The 25,976-nt window shown below is 43.5% G+C and overlaps 1 protein-coding gene across 1 annotated transcript in view; it reads left to right on the top strand.

Annotated features, from left to right (window-relative positions):
• Nucleotides 1-11,184: 11,184 nt before the first annotated feature.
• ca10a (carbonic anhydrase Xa) overlaps nucleotides 11,185-25,976 on the top strand; it is a 221,028-nt gene continuing 206,236 nt past the window's right edge. Inside the window, exon 1 of the mRNA XM_035613561.2 lies at nucleotides 11,185-11,779. Coding sequence (XP_035469454.1) covers nucleotides 11,719-11,779 — 61 coding nt within the window. The 5' untranslated portion in view covers nucleotides 11,185-11,718. The remainder of the gene's footprint in view (nucleotides 11,780-25,976) is intronic.

The raw sequence follows: 25,976 nt of genomic DNA on the forward strand, positions 1-25,976 counted from the left end.
ATTTGCAAATTCACAAAGCAGGTATCTGTGATTTTATTGTGGTTACTGAACTCATCGTCCCCTGGGTTTCTTATGATCACTATGATCAAAAGGCAAATAGCAAGTGCAGTTGAAATGATGCGGGGGGGATTAGGGTAAGGGTTGAGGTCTCCACATCCATAACACTTAACCTTATAGTCGACACTGGGTTCCTCAGCAACAAGCCTACCAAATTTGAAGTGGAATGGATGAGTGGTTGTCAAGAAAACAGAGTGGCAAATTATTAAATGAAGTTCACATTGTCAAACCACTCTCTTTCTGTAACACGTCGTTATGCAGGCAGAATACCAAGCCAGTGATCATTCCAATCAGATAAGAAAAGGCTTTCAGGCTGAAAACCATAATAACAATAAAAGGGTGGGAGCTTGGTGAAATAGTAAATTAAATAACAAAGGATGAGATTAACATGTGTAGATGATGTCTTCATCTGCCCAACACTTGAGCTCAGAGTGAAGATATTCAAGGTCCCGCCAAGACAATCCTGAATGATTTAGGTGATCCTGGTCTTTCCGGAGGCTCAAATTTGTATTCACATTTGAACTCCAAAGTTGAAAAGTTAGTTTGCCTTTCACACAATTCCTGTTGGGAATCCTCATGAAAAACCTTATAATGTATCTACATCTTATCTTTATCTGACAGTCTCTAACACTCTCACCTGAGAAGTGACACATTCCTTATGCCGACAACGACTGGGTTTTAAGACTGTATGCATGAGCAGGGCTTATATAGGGAAATATCGAATTACCCACGGACAAAAAACTGCTCGGAGCAAAACATGCATTAAACCTATCAACCTTTCGTAGTACGGGTTAACCAGGAACCTCTCCATGGGTACAATACAAACAGGAACCGATTATAATTATTTCAACATGGTGACAGTTGGCCAATATGTAAACAAATCCCGATGGCAGTCTAAAAGCTGTCCCACTCTATTCCACCAGGCGATGGTCACTATGGAACAACGATGACCCTAATTTTAGTAACTATACAACAACAGTAAACATGGAGTAAATCCAAATGGAGTTGCTGTTGATTGGAGAAGAGACGACAACTTGTGATGGTCTCGGTTTTTTGTTGCTTCTGTTTTTCCTTTTCTCCCCCCTCCCCTGTGTTTTGTTTCTGCTTCAGGTTATGGCAGGAGGCGTGGCTGGCCTCACAGATGACACACACCTGTCCAGCATCACCAGCAATCACCCTTTCCTCTACTTAAACACGGTCATGACTTAGCCACGCTGCCAAAAGATTCCCTTTGTTTCCCTCCCATGGGGCTTGTGAACTTTTGTTAATAATTAAAACTTGAAAGCAGTTATGGTCCCTGGTCTCCTGCAATTTCTTCGGTCCTAACCCCAGCCTTAACACAACTAGCTAACAGAATCTTCTGGCCAGAAAAATGGACCCTGCGGAGACCGAACAATTCAAACATGTTTTATCGCCTCAAGGTGCGCTCATCAGCCAACACGAGGCCACACTGAGGAAAGTCATGGAGGCTCTGCAACAGCTCACTACCAGTGTGACGCAGCTCGATGGCCGGCTGGACCATGTGGCAACTCAGCTCACCAGCGTCATGACCACCGATAGTTTTCCACCTCAATCTACACCACCTGCTGCTCCTCCTGGTTCTCAGTCTCTCCTGCCTCGTGAGCCCTTCATCCCGATCCCTGCCAGGTACTCCGGTGACCTAGGTACTTGCTCCCAGTTCCTACACCAGTGTTCACTGGTTTTCAGTCAGCAACCAGCTACTTATGCTACAGATCAATCAAAAACAGCTTTTATTATGAGTCTGTGTTCTGATAAAGCCTCTGCCTGGGCATTAGCTTTCTCCCAACATAACCCTGTTTTGTGCTCAGACTACTCAGCTTTCACTTCGGCGGCACAGGCTGCTTTCAATATCCTCAAGGAAAAGTTTTCTAGTGCCCCTGTTCTAGTACACCCTGACCCAGGTCTGCAGTTCATCGTGGAGGTCGACGCCTCGGACTCAGGGGTGGGTGCCATACTCTCCCAGCGATCTCCAGACGACCACAAGCTCCACCCCTGTGCTTTCTTCTCCAGACGCCTCTCTCCAGCTGAGCAGAACTATGATGTAGGGAACCGGGAGCTGCTAGCAGTCGTGTTGGCGCTGCAAGAATGGAGGCACTGGCTTGAAGGTGCTGTACAACCTTTCATTGTGTGGACTGATCATAAAAACCTTGCATATTTACGCTCTGCTCGTAGGCTGAACCCTCGTCAGGCACGGTGGGCACTTTTCCTAGGAAGATTCAACTTCACTCTTACCTACCACCCTGGTTCCCGAAACACCAAGCCTGATGCCTTGTCCTGCCACTTCACGTCCCCAGTTGAGGAGGCTCCTGTGGAAACCATTGTCCCATCCTCCTGTGTGATTGGAGCAGCCAGGTGGGAGGTTGAGCAGGAAGTGGAGGATGCTCTCCGCGGGCATACTATTCCGGAGCACTGCCCAGAAGGTAAGCTCTTCGTTCCACCCTTGGTGAGGTCGTCTGTGCTCCAGTGGTGTCATTCGTCCAAACTGGCCTGCCATCCTGGATACCATAGGACGCTAGGTCTGCTTCAGCAGAGATTCTGGTGGCCGTCCATGTCTACTGACACCCGAGAATTTGTCTCCACCTGCTCTGACTGTGCTCGCAGCAAGTCATCTCACCGTGCTCCAGCTGGTCTCCTCCGGCCCTTGCCGATACCTCATCGCCCCTGGTCGCACGTTGCTTTGGATTTTATTACTGGCTTACCCCCATCAGATGGTAATACAGTTATTCTTACCCTTGTCGATTATTTTTCCAAGTCAGTCCATTTTGCACCTCTGCCTAAACTCCCCTCAGCATTAGAAACTGCCAACCTTCTTGTGCTTCATTTGTTTCGTCTCCATGGTATCCCCCAGGACATTGTTTCTGACCGGGGTCCCCAGTTTGCCTCGCAAGTCTGGAAAGCTTTCTGTCATGCTCTGGGAGCTTCAGCCAGCCTCTCGTCCAGTTACCACCCACAAACCAATGGTCAGACGGAACGAGCCAACCAGGACCTGGGGGCATCCCTACGATGTGTGGCATCTCGTCTTCCAGCCTCTTGGTCAACTCACCTGCTTTGGATTGAATACGCCCACAACTCCCTGATTTGCACTGCCACAGGTATGTCCCCGTTGATGGTCTCCCAGGGTTATCAACCTCCTATTTCCAAGTCAGGAGTCTGAAGTTGCAGTCCCCTCAGTCCAGGCCCATCTACGCCGTGCCCGCCGTGTCTGGCGAGAAGCCCGAGCAGCTTTGACACGGACAGCTACTAGAAACCAACGATTGGCAGATCGACATCGGACCCCTGCTCCGAATTACCAGGTTGGGCAAGAGGTTTGGCTCTCGTCACGTGACCTCCCTCTTCAGACTGATTCACGCAAACTAGCTCCCAAGTACATCGGGCCATACGTCATTGAACGCATCATTAACCCTAGTGTCGTTAGGCTTAGACTTCCTCCTGCTTTGAGGGTGCATCCTGCCTTCCATGTGTCTCTGCTCAAACCCGTCATTAGGAGCCCCCTAAGCCCTCCGGCCGAGCCCCCTCCGCCCCCCCGGCTCATTGACGGTCATCCTGCATTTACGGTCCACCGCCTGCTGGATGTGCGCAGACGGGGCCGTGGTTTCCAGTACCTCGTAGACTGGGAGGGCTACGGCCCTGAGGAGAGGTCTTGGATCAGCAAGGCCCTCATTTTGGACCCTGTTCTGCTCGCTGATTTCTATCGGGAGTTCCCGGACAAGCCTGGGAGGCCGCCAGGTGGCGTCCATTGAGGGGGGGGGGTACTGTGATGGTCTCGGTTTTTTGTTGCTTCTGTTTTTCCTTTTCTCCCCCCTCCCCTGTGTTTTGTTTCTGCTTCAGGTTATGGCAGGAGGCGTGGCTGGCCTCACAGATGACACACACCTGTCCAGCATCACCAGCAATCACCCTTTCCTCTACTTAAACACGGTCATGACTTAGCCACGCTGCCAGAAGATTCCCTTTGTTTCCCTCCCATGGGGCTTGTGAACTTTTGTTAATAATTAAAACTTGAAAGCACTTATTGTCCCTGGTCTCCTGCAATTTCTTCGGTCCTAACCCCAGCCTTAACACAACTAGTAACAAAGTTTCATCATGTTACCAGTTGTATGCTTTTACAAGGTATTGCAAAGATTGACTGGCTGTAATAACACACTTGAGCACTCGACCAATCAGGTATCTCCAGCACTGCAAGCCCCCACATTGTAACTTAATTTAGACCCTGGTCCCTATGGTGAAAATGCATTTATTGAATGCTCAGAATGCACTCTGAGCCCAAGTGTTACATCTCCAAAAGCCTCATGGAAATAGCAGTTCCAAAACTTAAAAAGGCATAGTTATGAACCAAATGGGGGGATCAGTTGTCACACGGTGTTGACACACTCTCATTACATGACGCTTGTCTTATGTCACATTACAGACTTTGTTAGTCTGCCTTAACCACGAGTCAAATATGTTATGCAAATTCAGATATGGGTTGAGTTGGCCACCCCTCACCCATTTCTCCTCCACACACAAACAGACGGTGTCATTTTAATTCCCTTTGATTGACACTACGGCCGGTGAAAAACTGTCTGTTTACAATTGCAACATGACTGTCACTACAAAAGAAAAACAGAGTCCTGACTTGAATAAAAATGAGACCTGGCCACCTTTTGAACAGATATATTCTGAATTAATCATACTTAGCTCAAATTAAATCTTTCAACATGTTGCATTTTCTCTCCCTTCTCCTTTCATGCAGCTAATCTCTCTCACTGCCTTCCATTCTCCATCTGTTTCTGAGCAGGCAAACACATTGAAGAAAAATGAAATCATTTCGCTGTCCTTAATGTGTTTTGATTTTCCCATTAGCAACCCAGTCATTCTTCTTCACATAGGTATGAGCATAATTAGTGTCTTTCTTCTGCATTAATTTGGCCTCTGAACCACAAGAATATCGATCAGGCTCACGAGCATAGCCGTACCTGCAAATTATGAAGTCTACAGTGGCAACCATGGTTGCGGTGGAACCAGGATATTTTTATTATGTTCATCACAAACACATTAACAACAACTCCGGCTGCGGCCCTGACTCTCACACCTCGGATTTCTGATTTATTTCAGCCAATTTCTTCTTCAGGTGAAACATTAAAACCTCTAATGTCATCAAAAACGGCGGCGATTAAACATTCACTTTTCATTGTCCTCTTAGTATTCATGCTTCTACATTAGCTAAGCGGGGGATAATTGCTACCACCAAAAATCTCCCTGCTATCACCTCACTCACACATGACTGCGCATTTTAGATGCAAGGAAAAGGAGGGCTTAAGGAACACTGTCACACAGCCTGTATCTGTACATTTATGCTTGACACTTTAGAGTAAGTATTTTTTTTTTTTAAACATCTGAGGTAGCCCAGATTCAGATACAGGAACATATCAAATGGCAAAAGGCAGCAAACGTTTTGCAGGCTCTATTTAAATCCAAGCTAACCAACGTTATGTGTATGTCAGAAAGAAAAAATTCTAAAACATTGTATTAACTTATGTATGCTCAGCAGATATTTCACAGTAATTGTCATATTCCCATTGTGGGGATGAGGTTGTTTTGTTTGTGAAGCTGTTTTAAATCTGGAACAATATGTTCGACTTTCACTACATCATCTTTTGCCCGTTCATGCCATGTGCTGCAGTCACAGACAGGCTGTTTCAGTATGCTGCCATGACAAGAACGAGAAAGTGTAAATGTGCTTACTTGAGCTGAATTCTATGAGTTGTCTAATGTATTTGCATGACATGGAAAGCTGAAGTTGAGTGATCTTGTTTGTCTTTTTCATATTTCTTTTGCAGCAAGGTTGAAATGCTCCGATTTTCCTTTTGCTAATACAGTATACACGAATCAAATACAAACACCAAAAAATAAAAGATAGAGCAAAAAAAAAGCTAAGTATCTCTTGCCACATCAATTATGAATGAGCTGCAAATGTGTTTGTGTTTGCAAAACACAAAAAAGACGGACAACGCCTCAGAATAATACTGTGTCTGCTCAGAATCCGACAGCTAGAAGATGCTGTGCTTCTGACAAGGTGTCGGAGGGCATGAGGGGTAAAACTACTCATAATCAGTTTAGTGTGAGAGTGAAGTGTCCCAACCCTCTTGCTAACACCTCTCTGCTGCTACTGCTGCTGCAGTTTTTCTTGTCATACCGTTAAACCGCACAGCCTGGAAGGGATGATCTCACATGTTTCCCAGAGTTTAAAGAGATCATAATATTAATTGCGTCATATAGAGCGAGGATACACTTTTGATGGAGTTGGATTTGGTCCTAGCATCTGCCTGCCCCCTGGTATCTGGAATGAAGTCTACAAAAGGAATTAGGGAACTTATCAAACGTTTAATTGCAAGTAGCAACGGGTGCAGAAAGTATGTGCCAACAAATGTAATACCGAAGGTCTCACATGTAGCCTTCTTTAACCTTGACATATTGTTATCCCCGTGATTGACAGCTGGTACCGTCCAATCGGTGCATGGTTGCACACAGTGGATGAGACCTCAGTCAGACCCACCCCCCCATTCCACGTCTGTTTGCAAAAAAACCAAGATGGCACTGTCAAAATCGCTAAACTCGAGGCTTCAAAATAGAAGTTCACAAACCAGTGGGTGCCATCACGGTGGGTTTGCCACTTATGGTTGTACAGATCCAGTTATGGGCGTCGGACCCATTGTATGTGGGTGGGACAAGACCCACCCACGTTTTAAGATCAATAATATTGGACCCACCCTTTACTGACTCAAATTCAGCACATCTGTCTAGTCACTCGGCCATACTTTCAGAGCGCCGTCAGTCAAATCCATTACGCTTGAGTAATGCCCCAATAAATTACACTCTGTTCCGCAGTTTTGTTACTGCCTTGCCTTCGATGCTAAATCCATTCCGCGTGGTTTGCACATTGAGTCAATATGTATTAAACCGTCTTACACCGAGACACACAGGCCGCTCTCCCACTGAGGCAGCAGTAGCAAACTACCCAGAGCACCTTATGGAGATATGCTTCTCAGGTGCGTCTGGCTGTGCTCACATACTGTCACTATTGAAGCTTGGCATGTTGATGAATGTTCATAATTTGTTTGCCTGTTACTTTTAAAGGTAATTTTAGATGCTGTTGTGTTCATTTTTGGGAAACCTTCTCAGGTATGTGGTCATTGTTTTGGGCTATAAATCAATTTCTTGGGTAATGAGGGCGAGTGCATATCATTACTGTAACCCAGTTACAGCACAGTTCAGCTTGCGTGCAGCCACCCCTTTGCTAACATTCAGCCCTGTAGCTGTGAGTGCTGAGGCAACCGAAACAAGTCTCTCTGGTTCCAACACAGTTACGCAAAAAAATATAACTCATCTTGCTATCTTGGTCTAAGTAAAACGAAAAAGTGCAGTGATTTGACTAAACAAAATGAGATTTGACTTTGTGGCTTCTTGGCTGATGAATTCAATTATTAACCTTTGTGCAGGCAACCCTATAAAAAACATGCAGTACCTTTGCTGGGCTTTTTTTTAAAAGAATGAAATAAAAAGTGAAAAGTTGGACTATGGAGTTTGCATGTTCTCCCCGTGTATGCGTGTGTTCTCTCTGGGTTCTCCGGCTTCCTCCCACAGTCCAAAGTCATGCAGAATGGGGTTAGGTTCATTGGAGACTCTAAATTGACCATAGGTGTGAATGTGAGAGTGAGTGGTTGTTTGGTCCTGCGATAGGCTGGCGACCTGTCCAGGGTGAACCCCGCCTCTCGCCCAATGTTAGCTGGGATTGGCTTCAGCCCCCCCGCGACCCTTAAATGGATAAAGCGGTAGACGATGAATGAATGAAGTTGGACTATACAAAAGACTCCTCAGTAGGTCACACTCTGGCTGTTAAGGCCACCACAGAGGAGCTTATCATAAAGCATCAGTACTGGGTTGGAACTGTTGTCTGCTCTGAAGAATACAATTTCCAAATATTGCTGTTGGAGTGGACTATTTTCTAGACAGTACAGTACAACAGGGACCCATCCAGTTTTCCAAGTTAAAGAATTTCTGAGTTTCTAGGTATAACATCATGGAGGTGACTTCTCCCTTCCAGGGAGGCTTAGATATCTGTCTGCCATTCATTCACTATATTGTCCTTTAAACTTTTCTAAACCTCATGAAAGAGCATTATAGTAATCCAGGGGCCATGATTGGATGGTATTTCAAAACGCATCATCAAATTATCGGTGACAGAGTGAATCAATCAAGAGAATGAGTTGATGGGGGAATCAGGTTTGAAAACTGAGCCAAGTTTTCTGAGAACGACAATTTCCTTCCTCTATACCTGCGGCGCAGAGGCCACTGTCGGCTGAATAACAATCATATCTGAGGTTGAAACAGAATGCGCTATTGTGTGCTGCCAGGAGAAAGTAACCTCCGAAAGGCCCTCCTTTTAAAAGAAGCAGCTTTACACCACACACGCCAGCATGGCGGGAAAGAGACACTGGATGAGAGTTGACGGGTAAAAGCATTCGGGTCCAAGGGGACGGAGCGTCTGCGGGGATGTACCTCTTTGATGTGGAAAAGTAGCACTTGGAATAAAATTTAAAAAAGGCTGTGTATGGTATTGATTGTCCATCATTCTCTACCTACTGTGCAGCCTTTGTTGCTTAGAACATCACAGGGGCCACAAACGGGAAGGGATAAATGGAGAAAAATCATAGCAGTAAGTCTTAATGCCTTGAGACAACATCTGACAGAACACATGGTTTAAACAAGCCCATACTTAAGCAAATAAAGTAATGGAGCTGGTATTTATTTTATAACACCAAATGTGTAGTTTTTAGTGTACAGCTGGTGTCTGCTGAGGATTTCCATCAACAGTGAGCTGCAGCTGCACTCATTATGCCTCACAGTAACTGTTTGCATTTAATTGAGCCGCGAGCTCCTACAGTAAGCCCCTTATAGAAGGGGATGGATCAGAGCTGTGTGCGCTTGTCAGAAATAAAATTACATATGTATGACTAATACCTGTAACATCCAATATCATACCTGCATGTGAAAGGTGAATCTCCGTGACTTATCTGTCCATAATTTGAAGTGCAATTCCTAGACATGAAATTTAACATGTATAAACACAATCTTGGTGATGACAGAAAATGGGTTCCAAAAAATCTCCACCTAGTTTAGATGAACCCTAGCTACCAGCTGGATGCTGCAGTTATTTTTTTAGCAAGGAACAAAATATATATTATTATCCATATTGGGTTCTGTAGTGACTATTTCCAGCAGCAGGACAGTATGTGTGTGTGTGTGTGTGTGTGTGTGTGTGTGTGTGTGTGTGTGTATGTGTTTGTTTATGGTATATAAGGAACATGTCCCCCGGTGGCACAGATGAGTAAAATCAGATTGGATTTACACGTTTGGGTCATGGGATTTGTGGATACTAAGAAAAATAGAGGCCAGCCCAGTCACAGGGCCAACACACAGAGACAAACAACCATTCACTGTCACATTCACACCAATGGCCAATAGTCTCCAATTAGAGTGGCAGTAAACAGTTTTGGAGAGAGCTTGTTTCTCTCTTTACTGTGATTTTGCGGCACTGGCCGGACCTTTGACCCTGGCATGCGAGACCGTTGCGCTAACCTTTAGGCCAAAAGCCTTGAGTTGCAGCAACGCCTCTCGGGGTGTCGACGAGTGTCGTGCGCTGCGGTCCGCACCATGTATTTGTTTTCGATTTAAAGAGAAACAGGGAGAACACGCAAGCTCCACAAAGAAAAGCCCAGCAGGATGGTCTGTATTCCATGGTCTGATCAAGCGCGCGCGCACACACACACACACACACACACACACACACACACACACACACACACAGAACCTTGGGTATAGGAATATGATTCCAGCTGCTCGCACTCATCTGCAGTCAAGTGTCACTTTCTTGATGCCCCTGCGTCTCCCGCCTCGTCCACACTCCGTCTCGTTTCTCGATGCCGCCGCTTCATTTGAAACAATGTATCCAACTCCAGGCGAGAGACACGCTGTTGTCCTGCAGTGGGCGCTTTTCATCCACCTGTGCCCACGTCCGCCTGCCGCCCGCGCGAGCTCCCGGTGAATGTGCGGAGCCGCAGAGCCGGGTGGCATCGCTGGGCGCAGCCGGGTGCCCGGAGCAGGAAGTCCACCGCGAGACGCGCTTCACGTCTGGATAGGCAGTTCCTCATTAGCCTTATAAATAACCAATATTCACTATAAGTCACGTTTTATTTATTTGGGCACGTCCATCTGATGGGTATCACCTTTTTTTTTTTTTTGAATTGGACCGCTCACATCTTCTACTACCCACTTTTAGTTCTCAGTGTCGATGTAGGGCACATGTTGTGGTGCGTCAAAGCTGCAGAGTTTTCTTAGCATTTTTAAAAAAAATTATTTGCAGGGAAAAAATTATTTGCAGGGAATACGTCAGCAGACGCTGTCAATGTGTGTCACCTTCCCCGCATTAACACACTTCCCCTCTCCAGCGTTGCGTCTGCACGGGATGTGCGCAATTCTGAAGGATTGGCGTTGTAGTTGTGTCCAGGGCGTGTGTGGGATGGAGACGCTACCCCTGCGTTAAGCGCACAGCAGTTAGGCGGAACACGACCGGAAACAATGTCGTTGAGCACCAAAAGTAAAAGCACAGATGACAAAACCATTAACATCGAACAAACGCCTGAAGTACGCGGGTTCAGAGCAGTACATTCTTTTCAATAAAGTTACTAAATATTACAGTTCAGTGTATTGTAGTCACGTTATGCTTTAGCAACCTGTAAAATCATAGTATGGACTTGAATGTTCAAACAACAGCACCCCAGTTAGATCCACTTTTATCACATTATGTATAGTAAGGCACATATGACAGTTTGAGCCCTTTTTAAACCTCCTACAGCCCGAGTCCTCTTCACTGTTAACCATATTCTTCTGATTTGCTGTCACCCTGTGCCATCATTGATTGTACTCTAATCGGAACATGTCACAAAAAAATAAATAAATTACTTAAAAACTTAAAAACACATTCCCACCAGCAATGCATAAACCAAAGCTCTTATTGTGGTAGTTCGCACCGGAAGCCTTGTTGGTCCTGCGTTCAACTTGACGCCGGTTCCCTGCAGTGACGGAGAGAAGTGGAGATCGGAGGCTCGCCAGTTGCGAGTTCTTCTGAGTTGTGAGGCGTCTCCAGGTGTCCGTCTCATCCACCAGCCGTCCCCCCGCGTCTCTCTCCCCCGCGCAGAGATCGACCATGTCTGACTTTCCGTGCGGTGATGACGGGATGCCCGCTCTGTGAAACGGCGACGACTGGATGGATTCTAGGGCGCACAGGGATAACACAGTGAACTGACAGATCGGTGTTGTGCTCGGCTCTCTCTTTTCTGTTTGTTTGTTTGGCTGGAGCTGATCCTTTGGAATAGTTGCATTTGGTGGTGCGGGAACGTGGAAGATTTATTTCCTGTAAGGCCTTGAGCACCTGCTATGTGTCTTGTGTGGAAAATACCTGGTGGAAGGTGTACAGCGGGATCCAGCCTGGGGGGACAGGACATCTGCAACTGATAAAGCTCCGTTTCTTCTTCTTCTTTTTTTTTAACCCCCCCTTTTTTTTCTTCTAATTTGTGCGTAATGTACGTGGAATGAAAATAGAGGATGGATATAATCTGGGAAATACTGATCATTCTTCAAGCCAATTTTATTGTCTGCATATCAGGTGAGTTCTGGGCGTCGTTTTTTTTTTGGGGGGGGGGGCAGGTGTCTCAAATACACACGACTAAACGATCTTGAAGCTTTTCCCAGGCATGAATCAGGCTGGTGATCATTTAAAACCACTAATCCTCAAGGAGCGCCTCTCAGGACCCCACTCTGGCAGGTGGAGAGACGAGGACAAAATAAGTGTTCCTTGCATAAAAAAAACAATAAAAATCCCGCTGTCTTGATCCGTACTTGTGCTGCCTAAAGATTCGTGAGCGTGTGCGGTGACAGTGTGATGTGTGACCCAAGACAGCCACTGTTGTAGCCTCCAGGACTGGGTGCGCAGGCTTCTGACGCACGCATGACATGGGTGGGCTCTTTCACCGCCAACCACGATGAACATTACGGATTCTTTTAATTTCATTTTCCTATTTTTCTGCTCCACGGAATTATCATCATGTGCTTTTCTAGATTCGCCTCCCACGTGTCCTTCACCACACCGTGCTCCAGAGACAAGTCAGCTAATAACAAAGCAGTTGTGCGTGAGGAGCGGATGCGCCGGTGTAGGTCACTCCAGCGGCTCGCTGCGCTGCGCTGCGCTGCGCTGCGCCGCGCTGCGCGGGCGAATGCGTCCGGGCCACCCGCGCGTGCCGATGGAGCAATGGATGTCCGGGCTTTGTAGAGTTTCGGTGCTTACATGAGTTGTTCGTGGCAGCCTGACTTGACACTGTCCTGCAGTGTACTTCCCAAGTTTCACCGGCGATTGGTGTGTTTGAACGACTCTAGATAGACACATAGACATCAAATAAACAGGCTAATTTCGCTGCCAATTGTGCACATTACATTATTGAGAGAATTGGACGAAAAGCGAGGCTCGTATTCATGGTCTGATTCTGATTCTGTTTTTTATTCCCCCCCCCAATAAAGATACACCTAAATCAGGTGAAGCTGTATGTCTGGACACCAAGTTTCACGTACGACATCAGACTGTGTATCACATGGCAGCACATAATAAAGAATACATTACTCTCCAAAAGCGTCAATCCAGTATCTGACAATTGGTGGGTGTTCCATCACATTTTCAGACATAAGGCTCTTTTCTTTGTCCCTTGGCCTGCAAGTTCCCGTAACCGCCCTACGTCAGTGGCCTATAGCCAAACCCCCTAGTTAAGATTGGTTAGACCTTAAGAACGTTTTAATTGAGGTCAGCCAACCAGGAACAAGATGATTGCAAAACAAATAATCCCATGCAGACCCCAACACAACACCAGTAAAAAAACTACTACCCCAAAAAACTGCTAATTAGACAACAACATTTATATTCATACATTTCACCCACTTTGTTTCCCCTCAATCATTTTAGACCCAGGTTCCATTTTAATGAGTGTCAGATATTCATTGGTTTTAGCCAGTGACAATAAATTATTTAAAATGCATGTTGTGGATTGTATTTAATCAATAAATCTCAAGCTTTTGACATGAGCAGCAAAGTGACAGATGGAAGCATGACACCTCGGTACTGTCAGAGCGAGAAGCTTCAACCTGCTCCTCCCCCCACTTTCCTCCCATATCCAAACACTTAAACTGGCGACTGTTAATCGTGAATATCAGAAACAAAGGTTGTTTGTCTCAATATGATCGGGGTCCAGGGTGAACCCAGCATCTTGCCCAATGTCAGCTGGGATTGGATCCAGCTGCCTCCCCCCCACCCGTGCTAATGGATGGCTGGATGGAGGCCACTTTGCTTTGTAGGCATGTGGGCTCACATCAGGAATGACCCATCAGGGAAAATACGAGTGACATATTATTATTTTTTTATAATGAAGCTCATTTATCAGCCAGGCGTTAGCGTGTACCTGGTTGTCACGTTAAACTACTTAAAACTATATTTATACGGACAATATCATGACCAAACCAGACTTCAATGAGATTTTATCATTATCTTGCACAGCTCGTTTTCTTAGTGCCGATAATCTGTGATGATATCAAGAGGCAAAATTTAGCATTGGTCCAGTGGCGGTGAGGAGGAGGAGACTGACACCGATTCGGGCACTGTGACTGCAACATTAGGTGACTTTTTTCTTTGAAGAGAACAAGATGCAATTATCCTTTCAAAGCAGGGATTTTCAAAGTCTGACACCATGCCCCCATCAGATAAAAATCATTAAAAGGGGAGTATAAAAAAAATGTTTTCCAAGTAGCTATAGACATTTTATCATGATGGACACTGAAGATAACGGTATCATAGGAAGACCGTAAATCCCACTCAAACGTAACTGATGTGTATCACGTCTGTGCACTCAGACTGAGTGATGACTCCGAGAACGAGTAGAACATCTGGAGCAAGTTGGCAAATTGGGTGAAAGTTTCGAAGAGCCGTGCTGTTGGTACAACACGTGAGGGCCAAACTACAATAAGCAGCTCGCTGTTGTCTTCAGATCACCTGCTTGCACCGTGTCCCTTTCACCTCTCACAGGATCTTGTCTCCCCCTCTTTGCCTCCCATCAACCTGCATGGGGAGGGGCCTCACAGTTCTCCTCTGACGAAAAAAGACGGGATTTCCAAGCCACTTTATTATATCATTCTGTAGTTATGGAGCAGTTATCTACACTATCTTGAAAATAAACAAACAAAAAAAACCACTGTAAAATAGTGGGTCACATAACAATTTAATCCATTGTTAATGTATAAATTTATATCATAGCTGCTCTAATGAGCTACCAGGACTTTCATCATCTGGGAATTGATCTCCTTTTGTAATGCTCGAGTATTGTGGCAACTTGAGATAGAGAAAAAAAAAGCCCAGTCGGAGCTGAGTATGCAAATCACATGCTCTAGGCTAATTAGAGACAAGACTTTTTTTTCCTTTCTTCTTTTGTTTTATCCGGTACTATTCCCTCTGTAGTACGTGGTTCACAGTGAGCGCTGTTGAGAGTTCTGTGGGTTATCCGGGATGTTTTTTTTGTAATCACCTACGTTGTACGTGGGGGGAGGCAGAGCGATGGCCAAGCAAGACGGGTGTAAACATACAGTCGCGTCATCTTCATCTAGGCCATCACCTCACACTTTATTTGGATTTGTCTCTGTTTTCTTTATTTTTTATCCCTATATTTTTTTCCAAACATTCGTTGAACTTGAGTGTGGTTGTTATCCCCTATTTTCTTACAACGCTCGAGAGACTAAGTGTTGTTCTTTGATGAAGTTCTTGTTCTAACGATGTTTCAGGAATGAGATCGAGGGGATTAATCGTCTTGTCAATGGTGTCATTTCATTGTGGACTGCTAATTATAAACCGTGGTTTCATGGTTATTTGAGAATGGCGCTTTGATGTTACAACGGGCTAGATATAGTACGTTTGAATTTGAACCTCCTCCTCAGTTTCCATATTAATTCATGAAGCCTGCTTCATCTGTGTCACGCTCATTTGATCATTGGACTGTAATGTACCGTATGGTTTATTTTACTTAAGACACACTGCATATTCTCTCAGATGATCTTGAAGCACAATCTAACTATAGCATGATGAAGGGAGCCTCATGTCTTATGCATGCTCATGGTTGTTTCTGCCTATGGTATTCCACAGGGGCACTATGTATATAGATGATAAATATAAGGCAGTGGTATGGTTGTAAGGGAGGGCCGGATTAATCCACTGTGGTGTTCAGGGGAAAGAATAACATGTGGGGCCTCTTATTGGCCCCCAGTTGCTGTCTGTGCATTGCAAATGAATCGTCATCATTTTCATCATGGCTATTACCATCATTAATTGTTGCTGCTATCATTGCTGCTGTAATAATAATTATGATAATAATACTGTGCCCCCTACCAGGAATCCGGTTCCGTTTTTTGTGTGTTTGCGCAATTTGGGAAATGTTGGATTTTACAAGACCATGATGGCATTTCATCTGTGATTTCAAATCTGTGTTTTCCATTTGTTATTTGTCAGTATTTAGTTACCCTTGGACGTTTACCTTCTTGCAGTTCCAGTTCTAAACAAATTGGTAGTGGTAACAGAGGTCCTGGGAGGTTATATTTACGCAGTCTGCATTTTAGAAAAATATTATTATTAGAAAAATATATTTTAAAAATACATTATTCTGCATTTTAGAAAAATATTATTGATTTAGAAAATGTTATTCCAAAATCTTGAAAACAAAACTGCAATTAATAATTTCACTACGAACCCGCTGGCATTTCAGGGATCAGGGCCAAATGGAGTTCTGGTGGGTAAGTAGTTTTGATGTAAAGTTGAACACTGAAAAGTCAAATCACCCTCAATTGAGTATTACAATCAGCATAATTTACTGGCAGTGATTTTAGATGCAGTTTGAGCCTCTTGGTTATTAGAGCCTCGGCTCCATGGTTTGTAGTTTGGGGAGATATATCTTTAATGCCAACACGTATTGAGTAAACTGTCATTCAGTATAGAAGCAATGCTGTCTTTAGGCTGGATTTTTTCTCTAATGACCAAATCAAAGATCAGAAAATCAGTCTAAACAGATACACAGAAGAGTCTGGCCATTTCAGATATTCTATAGGGGGGGGGACAGATGCTATTGATTTTTGGACTCCAGTTGTGGCGAGATCTATAAAGACTTGTTGTGTGTGCTCTTATACAGTTTATTTACTTTATGGCAAAAGGCCAGAGCAAGAATATATTGTCAAAGTGCTTGATTATAGCAGACGTTCAGTGGAGCGATTTTCTCTTCTCTACTCTATTACATTATCTTTTCTCCCGCAGTATTCGTTTGCTTCCTCTGCCCGGAAGTGCTCAAAAAGCCATTTTCAAACAGAATCGGACACCTTTGCCAAGTAAACCGTTTTGGTTGCTGTTCTCCATCTGTTCAGATGCACAGATGCCTCTTTACTTTTTCACTCCTCAGCTTTGACAAAACATGTCCTCAACAAAAATCTTCCTATTCCCTCACTGTGACAGATTGGTATAAAAGGACCAACTCTTTTTTCCCCTCCATCACTTTATGCTAGGAAAAAATACAAATGGGGGAAAGATGATTTAAACATTTTCTTTAAAACATAAACCACACAATTTTTAAAGATAATTAATGAGACGGCCATGTTTGTCCAGTGTTTCCAAAGACAACTGAGACTAAACATTTTCTTTTCACTGTCAAATTCTCTTTTTTCCCACACATCATCTGTTTGCTTGACACGCAAACTGTGTCACAGAAATGAGGACTGAAGATGTGATTTGGACTGCAGCGTTGACTCGACTCGCTTGACATGAGACTCCCTGAAGACTGGACTTTATTTGAATGTATAAATATTCAAGGGACCAATTTTGCTGTGACAAAAATTTGAAGCCATGACAAATTAGATAAGGACAAACATTGAAAGGACTTACACTGTTGGACTTGTCCCCCAAGGGCTCAAGTTATTTGACACCAAGCTCTATCGAGCGAAGGGAGGTCGAAGTGAAGGTCTCGTAAAGTGTGAAGATGGCTTTTACTGATGATGTAAAATTCATCACATCCCAAAACAACCTGCACAGATTGTCCACAAGTGATGCTTCAAGGGTTTGTTGGCATTTTTTTGACTAAAGATAAGAGTCAAAAAAGAGGTGATAGCGAAAGTTTACTGCACGACACATGGTCTTCTGAAATCTAAGTGTGTCAGACCATACAACATCACTCAAATAATATCCCTCTAATGGTTTGAGTCCAGATATTTCTTCTAATTTTGCCCTCCATCATTTAGGCCTCGGAAAAGAATGCAGCATACAATGGATCTTTTCATATTCTCATTCTTGGTTGGTTTGTAGACAGTTGTGGTAGCAACACACACATTGTGAGAATTTGGTTTCTCCGGCTGCTATGTGTACCTCACAATTTTCAAAGTGAGAAGGGGCTTATAGACTTTAAACATGAAGACAGAATCTCAGAGTTAATAATAAGTTAGAATTCCACAACACTTAATTATGAGTGTAACAGTAAGAGGCAGGCCCTGCTCAGCCTTGAAAGTGAACCCTAACCCTAACCCTAACCCCTTAGTTTTTTAGGTCTATCCTTTGGGCGAATTTGGTCTCTGCTATGGAAACAGAACTTTTGTCACAGCTTTGACAGTTGAAAGTAAAAGGATACATACAGTTCTGGGATCTGACAATTTGCTACTTAAAAGACGTGAACCAGTAGACAGCCTCGAGGAGCAGCAAAAAAAGTACAAATGTTCAAAATATCACATAATTTCTAACATACAGTGAAAAGAAAAAAATATCTAACTATGACCTGCATTGAATGTCTATGTGTTCTTGGGCTGTGTACCTCCATTCACCCAAATGAGAAATGCCTGATAATCAAATTTACATTGGATCAAGGAAATTATGTCACAGAACCTTTCAGCATCGTGGATGTCTTTAGCCTTTAGTGGCTGAAAATTATATATTGTTCTTTTAAAGAAATAAGTAGATGGTATTTAAGAGTTGTGCAGGTAGTACATTTTTCCGCTAGCCTGGCGTAGCCAGACTAATACTCAAATGAATATTAGTCTGCGACCTCTCAGCTCATTTTTGATTTCTAAGTGGCGTTTCGAAACGGACGCAGACGAATCATGTGTCTGTTGAGCGACACAAAAATATCAACAGACTAGGGCGTACAGAGAGGAGATGTGTCTGTGATGATTATTCCACAATGTCTGTGAACCAGTGTTACCGTTTTGGTGGGAGAAATTTTGAGATATTGGGTACATTTAGTCAAATGCTTGTTCTTTAGTGGCAGCCTTGGTTGTTCACAAAAGTCGCTTCCGTCCGCATCACAGTAAAAACCCTGCCCATTATCAGATAATCGGTTGTGAATTTTCTGCCGGAGGAAATATATTCCCAATGGAAGAGATCCAGACCGTGTTCTGGCAGAGCATATTTTAAATGAGCTCCCAGAATTTGTCTGGGTCCCAGGCTATTTTTCTGTATGGTACCTTGAGAAAAGCTTACACTACACATTTGTCTTAAGTTATGACTGTGCCCAATGCTAATTTATCATATGCAGCTCTGAAACACATTGCAGTTTTCTACACACAGTTGTGATTAGTTCTCTTCTTCTCAAACAACAATTTGTCCTTTGTTCTATACCTTCAGAATTCACCCTGGTGTGCTGAAGTGGAATTTTGTGTTGTCGGCTATAGTGCTGCAGCACTTTCCTTCAGCACAGCTGTTTTTATGTCCGTGTGTGTGTGTGTGAGCGTCTCCTGTGCTAAGAGGAGCTGGGATTAGGACAAACAATGTTTTCAGATGTTAAACTCATTCTCTTTTTCCTTCCCGTTTTAAACAATCCAAACTTTTCCCTTGCGCCCAAGGGCTGATGCTAAAATGGAATTTCACCTTGCAGAACATGTTTGATGGAAGTGTGGAAAGTTTATAAAATACAATATCGAACTCCTCTGCAGACACAGCATTGTAATTGCAAAGGCCGTTATGAAGTCCCTACCTCGCGCATTACTTGAAAGGTTCAAAACAATCTGTGCAAGGTAAGTGTTGGCTCCGAGGCAAAGTAATACAAACACCTGATTGCTGCCGGGGACAGGGGCCCATTAGCGTCTCTGCTTCCTCTGCTGAACCGCAGTTTGTGAGCAACTGTGACCACCGCAGATAATAACACGTTACCCTTCAGAGAAAAGCGCGGCCTCCAGGAAGCTCCGAAATTTTAAAGGGATGATGACATCGCAGGGTAGGGCCTTTGGTGTATTTTCTGAGAATAACACGTTATCAGACACATGGTCAGCTGTCTGTATGCCACTGAGCAATGATCGCCTACAACCACTTCCTCCTCTGCGGTGAGTGGATGTATCTCAACCCCGCAGTTAGTTACACAGTGCTTCTCTGTCTGACTCTCGACTCACCCGCCTGTGCATGACTGTCTCCTCCGCAGGTAAGATGGGATTCGATATAGTATCCAAATCCAGTCTGGAATCTCTTAGGTTCAGCTTCTAACAATGAATCAAAGTTATTAGTTACCGAAAACTCAAAGAAATCGGTTAAATCCTGTCAGGATATCAGGATTTTCAGATGGAAACACTAGTTTTGATTGTTATCCTCAAACAGCCACAACCTGAAAAATAACTCGATAAAATATGTTATCTGACACATCAAAATTAAAGATATTGCCATCTTACTTTTACACACAGTTTTCAGAAACTCATAGAGACAGACCTTTTCAGTCGATAAGCTGCACTGACTACCACTTATATTGATTTAGTATGTATGCAAGTTTAATTGGGAGGCCGTTAACGACTCAGTACCAACAAACACTTGTTTCAGCTTAAACCTCACTACTTTGCTGACATTAATTAATGCAGGTGGCCGCTGCTCATAAAGAGAGGTCTTGGCAATTTTCCCTGCGAAGGACAATACTTGACATTTAGTCTGTGTGCACAGTTAATACATCTGCATGGCTAATTTGCAACCCTCTCTTCACCTAAAGCAGGTTCGGCCCCTCCAGTCGAAAAAGACTGTCCTCACCCGAAAAGATTGCACAATTGCATCTATCTTTACATCTCCCAGACCTACAGTTGGTGGTGTATTAAGTACTCATATCCTATATTTGATTAAAAGTAAAGCTATCTTACTGAAAATGACTAAAAATAAAAGTTACCCAAAGGAAATTACTTGAGTAAACGTCTTCAAGTAGCTTACATCAAATTTACTTGAGTATCAAAAGTGTTTGTTAGTTATTAAAATGTAATAAGTATCAAAAGTAAAAGCAAAAGTACCAAGAAACAAAACAGTCAGAAATTTAATTCCTCAATTATAACTTTATCAACAGTTTTTATTCCTCACTCCTCCTCCCTCTGCTCCTTTCCTCTTCGTTTACTCCCTCCCTCTCTTCTCTCAGCGAGACTAAGGGAGAGCATCAGTTGTTCGCGCATGGATACATTCAGTCCGGATACAATATGAGATAATCAGGTTATTATTAAAATTTTATTTTGTAGCGAGTAAGGATGGTGTCCTATGATAATGTATGTAAAAGTATGTATTTTTTCTTTATAATGTAATTAAGTGAAAGAAATAGTTGAAATAAATATAAAAACTCAAGTTTTTGGTATATCTTTACTTAACTTAAGTACTGTAACGAAGTACTTGTACTTACTTACTTCACACCAGTGCCTACAGTACCAACCTGTTGTAGTCATGCTAATAATGACTACCCTCTTTTCGATGTATAGGTGGATGAAGCATAATGATGTTTATCGCACAGCAAAGACTCAGGCAGGAGGTTGTTCGTTTCTCACTGGTGTTAACATCCTGGCTCCATCCAACAGCCAATGTTGATTATTTTCTGTTTTTATCCGTTTTTAACGTTCTTTCCCCAAACCTAAACCAACAGATGAAATGACTGTGTATTGTTATAGCTGTAGCTTGTAGCATCAAAAGCCACAGAGAATTATCACCCAACTCTGACGTTTGCCTCTGCACTATGAAGCATTTTGTGTCTTTTTCGGTTCAGTCTCAACCATCTTTCCACCTGCAACTACCAACTTGTTTATCAGTGAAAATTACTTCATCCAATTATTTTTTGTTGCCTACAATTCACCCAACATTCATATCATTTACATACGCTCATATGCCATGTAGAATTATGGCACTGACACAGTTTTTTTGTTCATTTAGATACTGATTGAGGACTTTGAGGAGAAAAAAGGCATACAACCAAGTGCTCAGATTTCCATTAAAGAATCTAATTTAATTTCATATTTGTTTGATAGGGACAGATTCAGTACTGAAATCGCACTACAATTGTGTGATGCGAGTTGCTTTCAAGGTTAAGGATCGGAATTCATGTCAAGATGAAGGAATGAATGTCACAGATACACGCGAGCATGTGCATGCGTGAGAGTGACCACCTTGCTTGTCCCCAAGCAGCCGTAGCTCATCACATCTGCTGCTCAGGAATCTGAGGTCTATCAGCCAGCTGGAGTGTGACGACCTCCACGCCAGCTGTAATTTACCAGAGGGAGATGGGGTGGGGAGTGTGTGTAAGTGTGTGAATGTGTGTATTTGTGAGAGATTGACGCAGCCAGAAGAGAGAGATGAGTACGTCAGTGATGGGGACTGGCAGAAGAAGGACAGGGGGGGAGGAAGACAGTCACTTATGATATGGGGGTTTCACACTGCAGGTGGACAGCTAGTTTTTATAAGAACCAATCGAAAAGCGGTTCGGCCCGCTGTATCCATAAGCACAAGCCAAGCGCCCCAACTCACTCCCCAACACACAGGCCCTGTCAGGGAGGCCAAATCTCCAGCTGCTAATCTGATAATCCTGTGCAGATGGGTGTTCTGCAACAGGAATAGGAATGGTGCGTGTTTGTGTGAGGGCGATGGGGAGTGAGGGGGTGTGTTCTACAATAAGTGTGTGTGTGTGTGTGTGTGTGTGTGTGTGTGTGTGTGTGTGTGTGTGAGTGTGGTGGGGGGGTCACACAGGGAGGTCTCGTGTTTTTCCAAGCTTCCCTGTCTCATAACCACTGATTGTTTCGCCATGTCAGCAGTCCTTTTAGAATCATACGCACCCAGTTTTCACAAAGTCTGCCAAGGGTTTAAAATCTCCATTAATAATCTGACACGATCGGTCCCCAGGGAAAGTGCTGGTACAGGTCGAGATGTCTTGCACGCCCTATGTCAGTGCCATCTCTCTCCTAAACCAAGTTATGTATTTCAATCTATCCATTATCTATACAGCTTAAAGTTTTCCGGGGGCAGGGGGTACAGCCAGGACAGGTTAAATTGAGCATTTCCAGTATATAAATATAGAAAGGAGTGAGTTTAGGTGTGTTTTAAGTTGCACTATGTCCCCGCTCTGTGATAAATAATGGTTGAATGACTGAGTATGGTTAACTGAGAGGGCACTGCAGCAGACTCTTCACGGGAGCTAATCTTGGCTCCATGTATGTGTGCAGAGATAAAGCCGACTGTGGTGGAGTAGCTACACACTGTGTTGAGTGCACTGTCTAGTCAGTGTCTAGTCACTTGCAGAGTTAAACAGGGTTTTATGTTTTTTTTTCGCCCAATAGGATCCAGAGGCTGGAGAGGACACAGGTACTCACCTTCTTTAAACCTCCTCAATTATTGATGGGTGCTACCTTGTATTTCTTTTGTTTTTTCTGCCTCACCACTCCTCTTGCTCTCGCAAAAGAAAGAGGATTTTTCTTTTCAGAACAGTGGAGGGAAATGACAAACTTTTAGAGATGACAACTGGGGACTGAGTGGAGGAAGTGAATAAACAAGAGACATACTGTGTTCTTGTCAGGGCCAGATTTGTTGTGATCGGTGATCCCTAAACACTCAGCTACTTCTCTGTGGCTTTCCAACTGGATTAGGTGCATAAATTGACACCACCCAGTTAACCAGTCATACTGATACCAGAAGTTTGTGTTTAGAGTACTTATGCTACAGTAGGCAACCTTTAAATAGTAATGATCAGTCTGTTCATGGCTCAATTCCTGTTGAGATCAAAATGTATTTTCAGTGTATTTTGGGCATGTGTAGAAAACAAGGACACAGTGTCAGGAACATCCCTCACAGATTTCTAAAGGGACATGCTGAAGTCCTGGATTTAGGTCCGCTATCTTGTCAGTGTTTGTTTCGGAGCCAGAGAACTTGGGCAAAGAGAGACAGGGAGCGCTCTCTCAGTTGTGAAGTCTGAGAGAGAGCTGTCAGTCAAAAGCAAACCCAGCTACACACCCATTGCACTTTAAGCCTCCTTATCTGCTAAATAAATTTCACAACAGCACAAGTGAAATAAGCAGTTCAGACCCGGCGTCAGGTGGAGAAAAGAATGCACTGATATATTTTGCATGTTGAGTGGGAATGAGTTCCATGGTTTTTACACCTTGCATTATTTGGTTAATAATCTTCTTGATGGAGTCGCCGTCATCTGGTTAATAATCTTCTTGATGGAGTCGCCGTCATCTGGTTAATAATCTTCTTGATGGAGTCGCCGTCGGAGCGACCTTCGTTTGCACATGCGGACGTCACATTGTACTGCATTTTTAATCACGACAGTTGTCACTTGTTGAAAAGAGAGCTTTCATTTTCCACTTGCATTCAGGGCAAAGTTCACAAGCTTTACACATCTGCATAATATCTCCTCCGACTCACAAACTTTGTCAGTTCTGAGAAATCAGCCAGGATAAGGCCATGAGGGCTGTGCTGCCTGAGGCTCTTTAACAGAACCCCTTTGCTATAAACAGAGTCATGGAGTAAGAAAGACAGGGGCATTCAGTAGGCAACAAGGGTCTAATGAAAATCACTACTGAGTTGCATAGTAGGAATTGTTGAATCCAGCGTTTTGGCAGCCTGACTCTTATTCATGGGCGAATAGTCGGATGATCTGCACCTTTTACCTATTATAAACCTGTCTCATGTTGTACTGGTTCTTTGAATTTGCAGAACTTGATAATTTCATCAGAACATTATAACAAATGTAAGTAGGGATGGGTATCGTTAGGATTTTATCGATACCCATACCAATACCGATACTGCTTGTCGATACCGATACTTAACGATACTCTTATCGATACTACTCTCTATAATTTGTTGCAAAAATTAAAGACATGATGACATGAAAAGATGCTTAGTAATTCAACTGTTATTTTATTACTGCTAGAGGGGTAACATCATGAAACAAGTCATTGTCACAGGGAAATCTTTGTTGCTTCTCTTCTGAGAAATAGCTGACTTATATAAGTAGCTGGGCGATATGGAAAAAAATCTTATCTTGATAAATTTTTTTTCATATTGGTCGATATATTGCTCGTGTCCGTCGGGACGTCTTTTTTGTTAACATTTCCCGTCGTCATTTTCTCTCTTATCTCGCTCTCACTCCTGATGGACTGATGAGCTGCAGAAGCCCAAACGCCGGCTACACTCTCTGCTCCAGCCACATGATTGGCTCGGCATGGCGCTATTCTCATTCTCATTGTGTTGTCTGTCAAATCATGGACGGAATTAGTTCTATCAAAGTTCCATCGACGTGTCTTGAATTTCAGTTAATAACTAAAGACTTTGTTTAATAATGACAAGTGTTCCCTTGACTTGACGAGGCTGAAGACAGACGCATTTTCAGAGTCGGAGCCGGGAGGCTGCACTGAGGACGTATAAACTTTGCCAACGCTAGCCACTTTGCTAAAGCTACTATGTTTGATTTGGAAGTGTTTCGTGATGTTGCTGATGTCGCCCGCTTTGATCGCAACTACAGTTTTTTGTAAATGTACCATTTAGCTGCATTGTCGTTGCCTCAAGTAAATTGAGCCCAAACTTTTCGCCGAGCGTCAGCGGCTCCTTCGTCATCATTAGGGGGCGGTGAAATAACGTAAATACCGATAGCGGGACCGATTGTCCTGGAGCTTAATGGTACTCGGGTACTGACCCAATTATTTACCGGTAAATTACTGGTACTCAGTACCCAACCCCTATATGTAAGGGACTTTTCTTTGCAGCCATCAGTGCAACACTCTAACTGATATTGGCTGTAACTGAGCCTTTACCGAGCAAGAGTAAGACACTCTGCCAAGTATGACGAGAAGTGTGTGTGTGAACATTAACAATGGCATCAAGCATGAAGCTGAACTTGAGGCTTCAAATTTGCTTTAATACGACCTAATATGCGATGTCCTTTGCAACAGCCACTGTTATCATACAGTCTATTAAACAGGAAAGCCAGGGCTGCGTTTTTGGAAGCGTAGGTCAGAAACATCCCACCTCCTTTCACCAAAAATGTTATCATTTCAGCTGCTACTACAGGAAATGCAGCAGGACATATCATAATTTCATCTTCCCTGCCATGTCTGGTCAAAATTGAGTTAAGACCTGATCCTGACTTCCAACATCAGTATTGCTATATAAAGACTGCAATCTGTTTATGCTAAGGTAAGTGCTTAAATTCAATGGAATAAACCCTTACTACAGAATGAATCCAGACACTATAGTGCTTACATCCTGAAAAAGTCTGAAAAAGACCTAAAATAGGACAGCTACAGTTTCTCAGGGGGAAGATAGCTGGGGAGATAACCATGGCTGAATTTAGTGGCTGTGATTGAAAAAAAAACCATTTTGAAAAGTCCTTACAATTCAGTTTCTACATGACCAACTTAGCCTGTAACTAAATCCATGACAAAGAAGAGTACTTAGTTTACTAACTATCTTATCACAGTATCAATAACTGTGACTGCAATAAAACTATACTTTGGTGTAGTAAAGTGACCTCTAGCAGGTC

The sequence above is a fragment of the Scophthalmus maximus genome, chromosome 16 (assembly GCF_022379125.1).
Source record: "Scophthalmus maximus strain ysfricsl-2021 chromosome 16, ASM2237912v1, whole genome shotgun sequence".
Lineage (NCBI taxonomy): Eukaryota > Metazoa > Chordata > Actinopteri > Pleuronectiformes > Scophthalmidae > Scophthalmus > Scophthalmus maximus.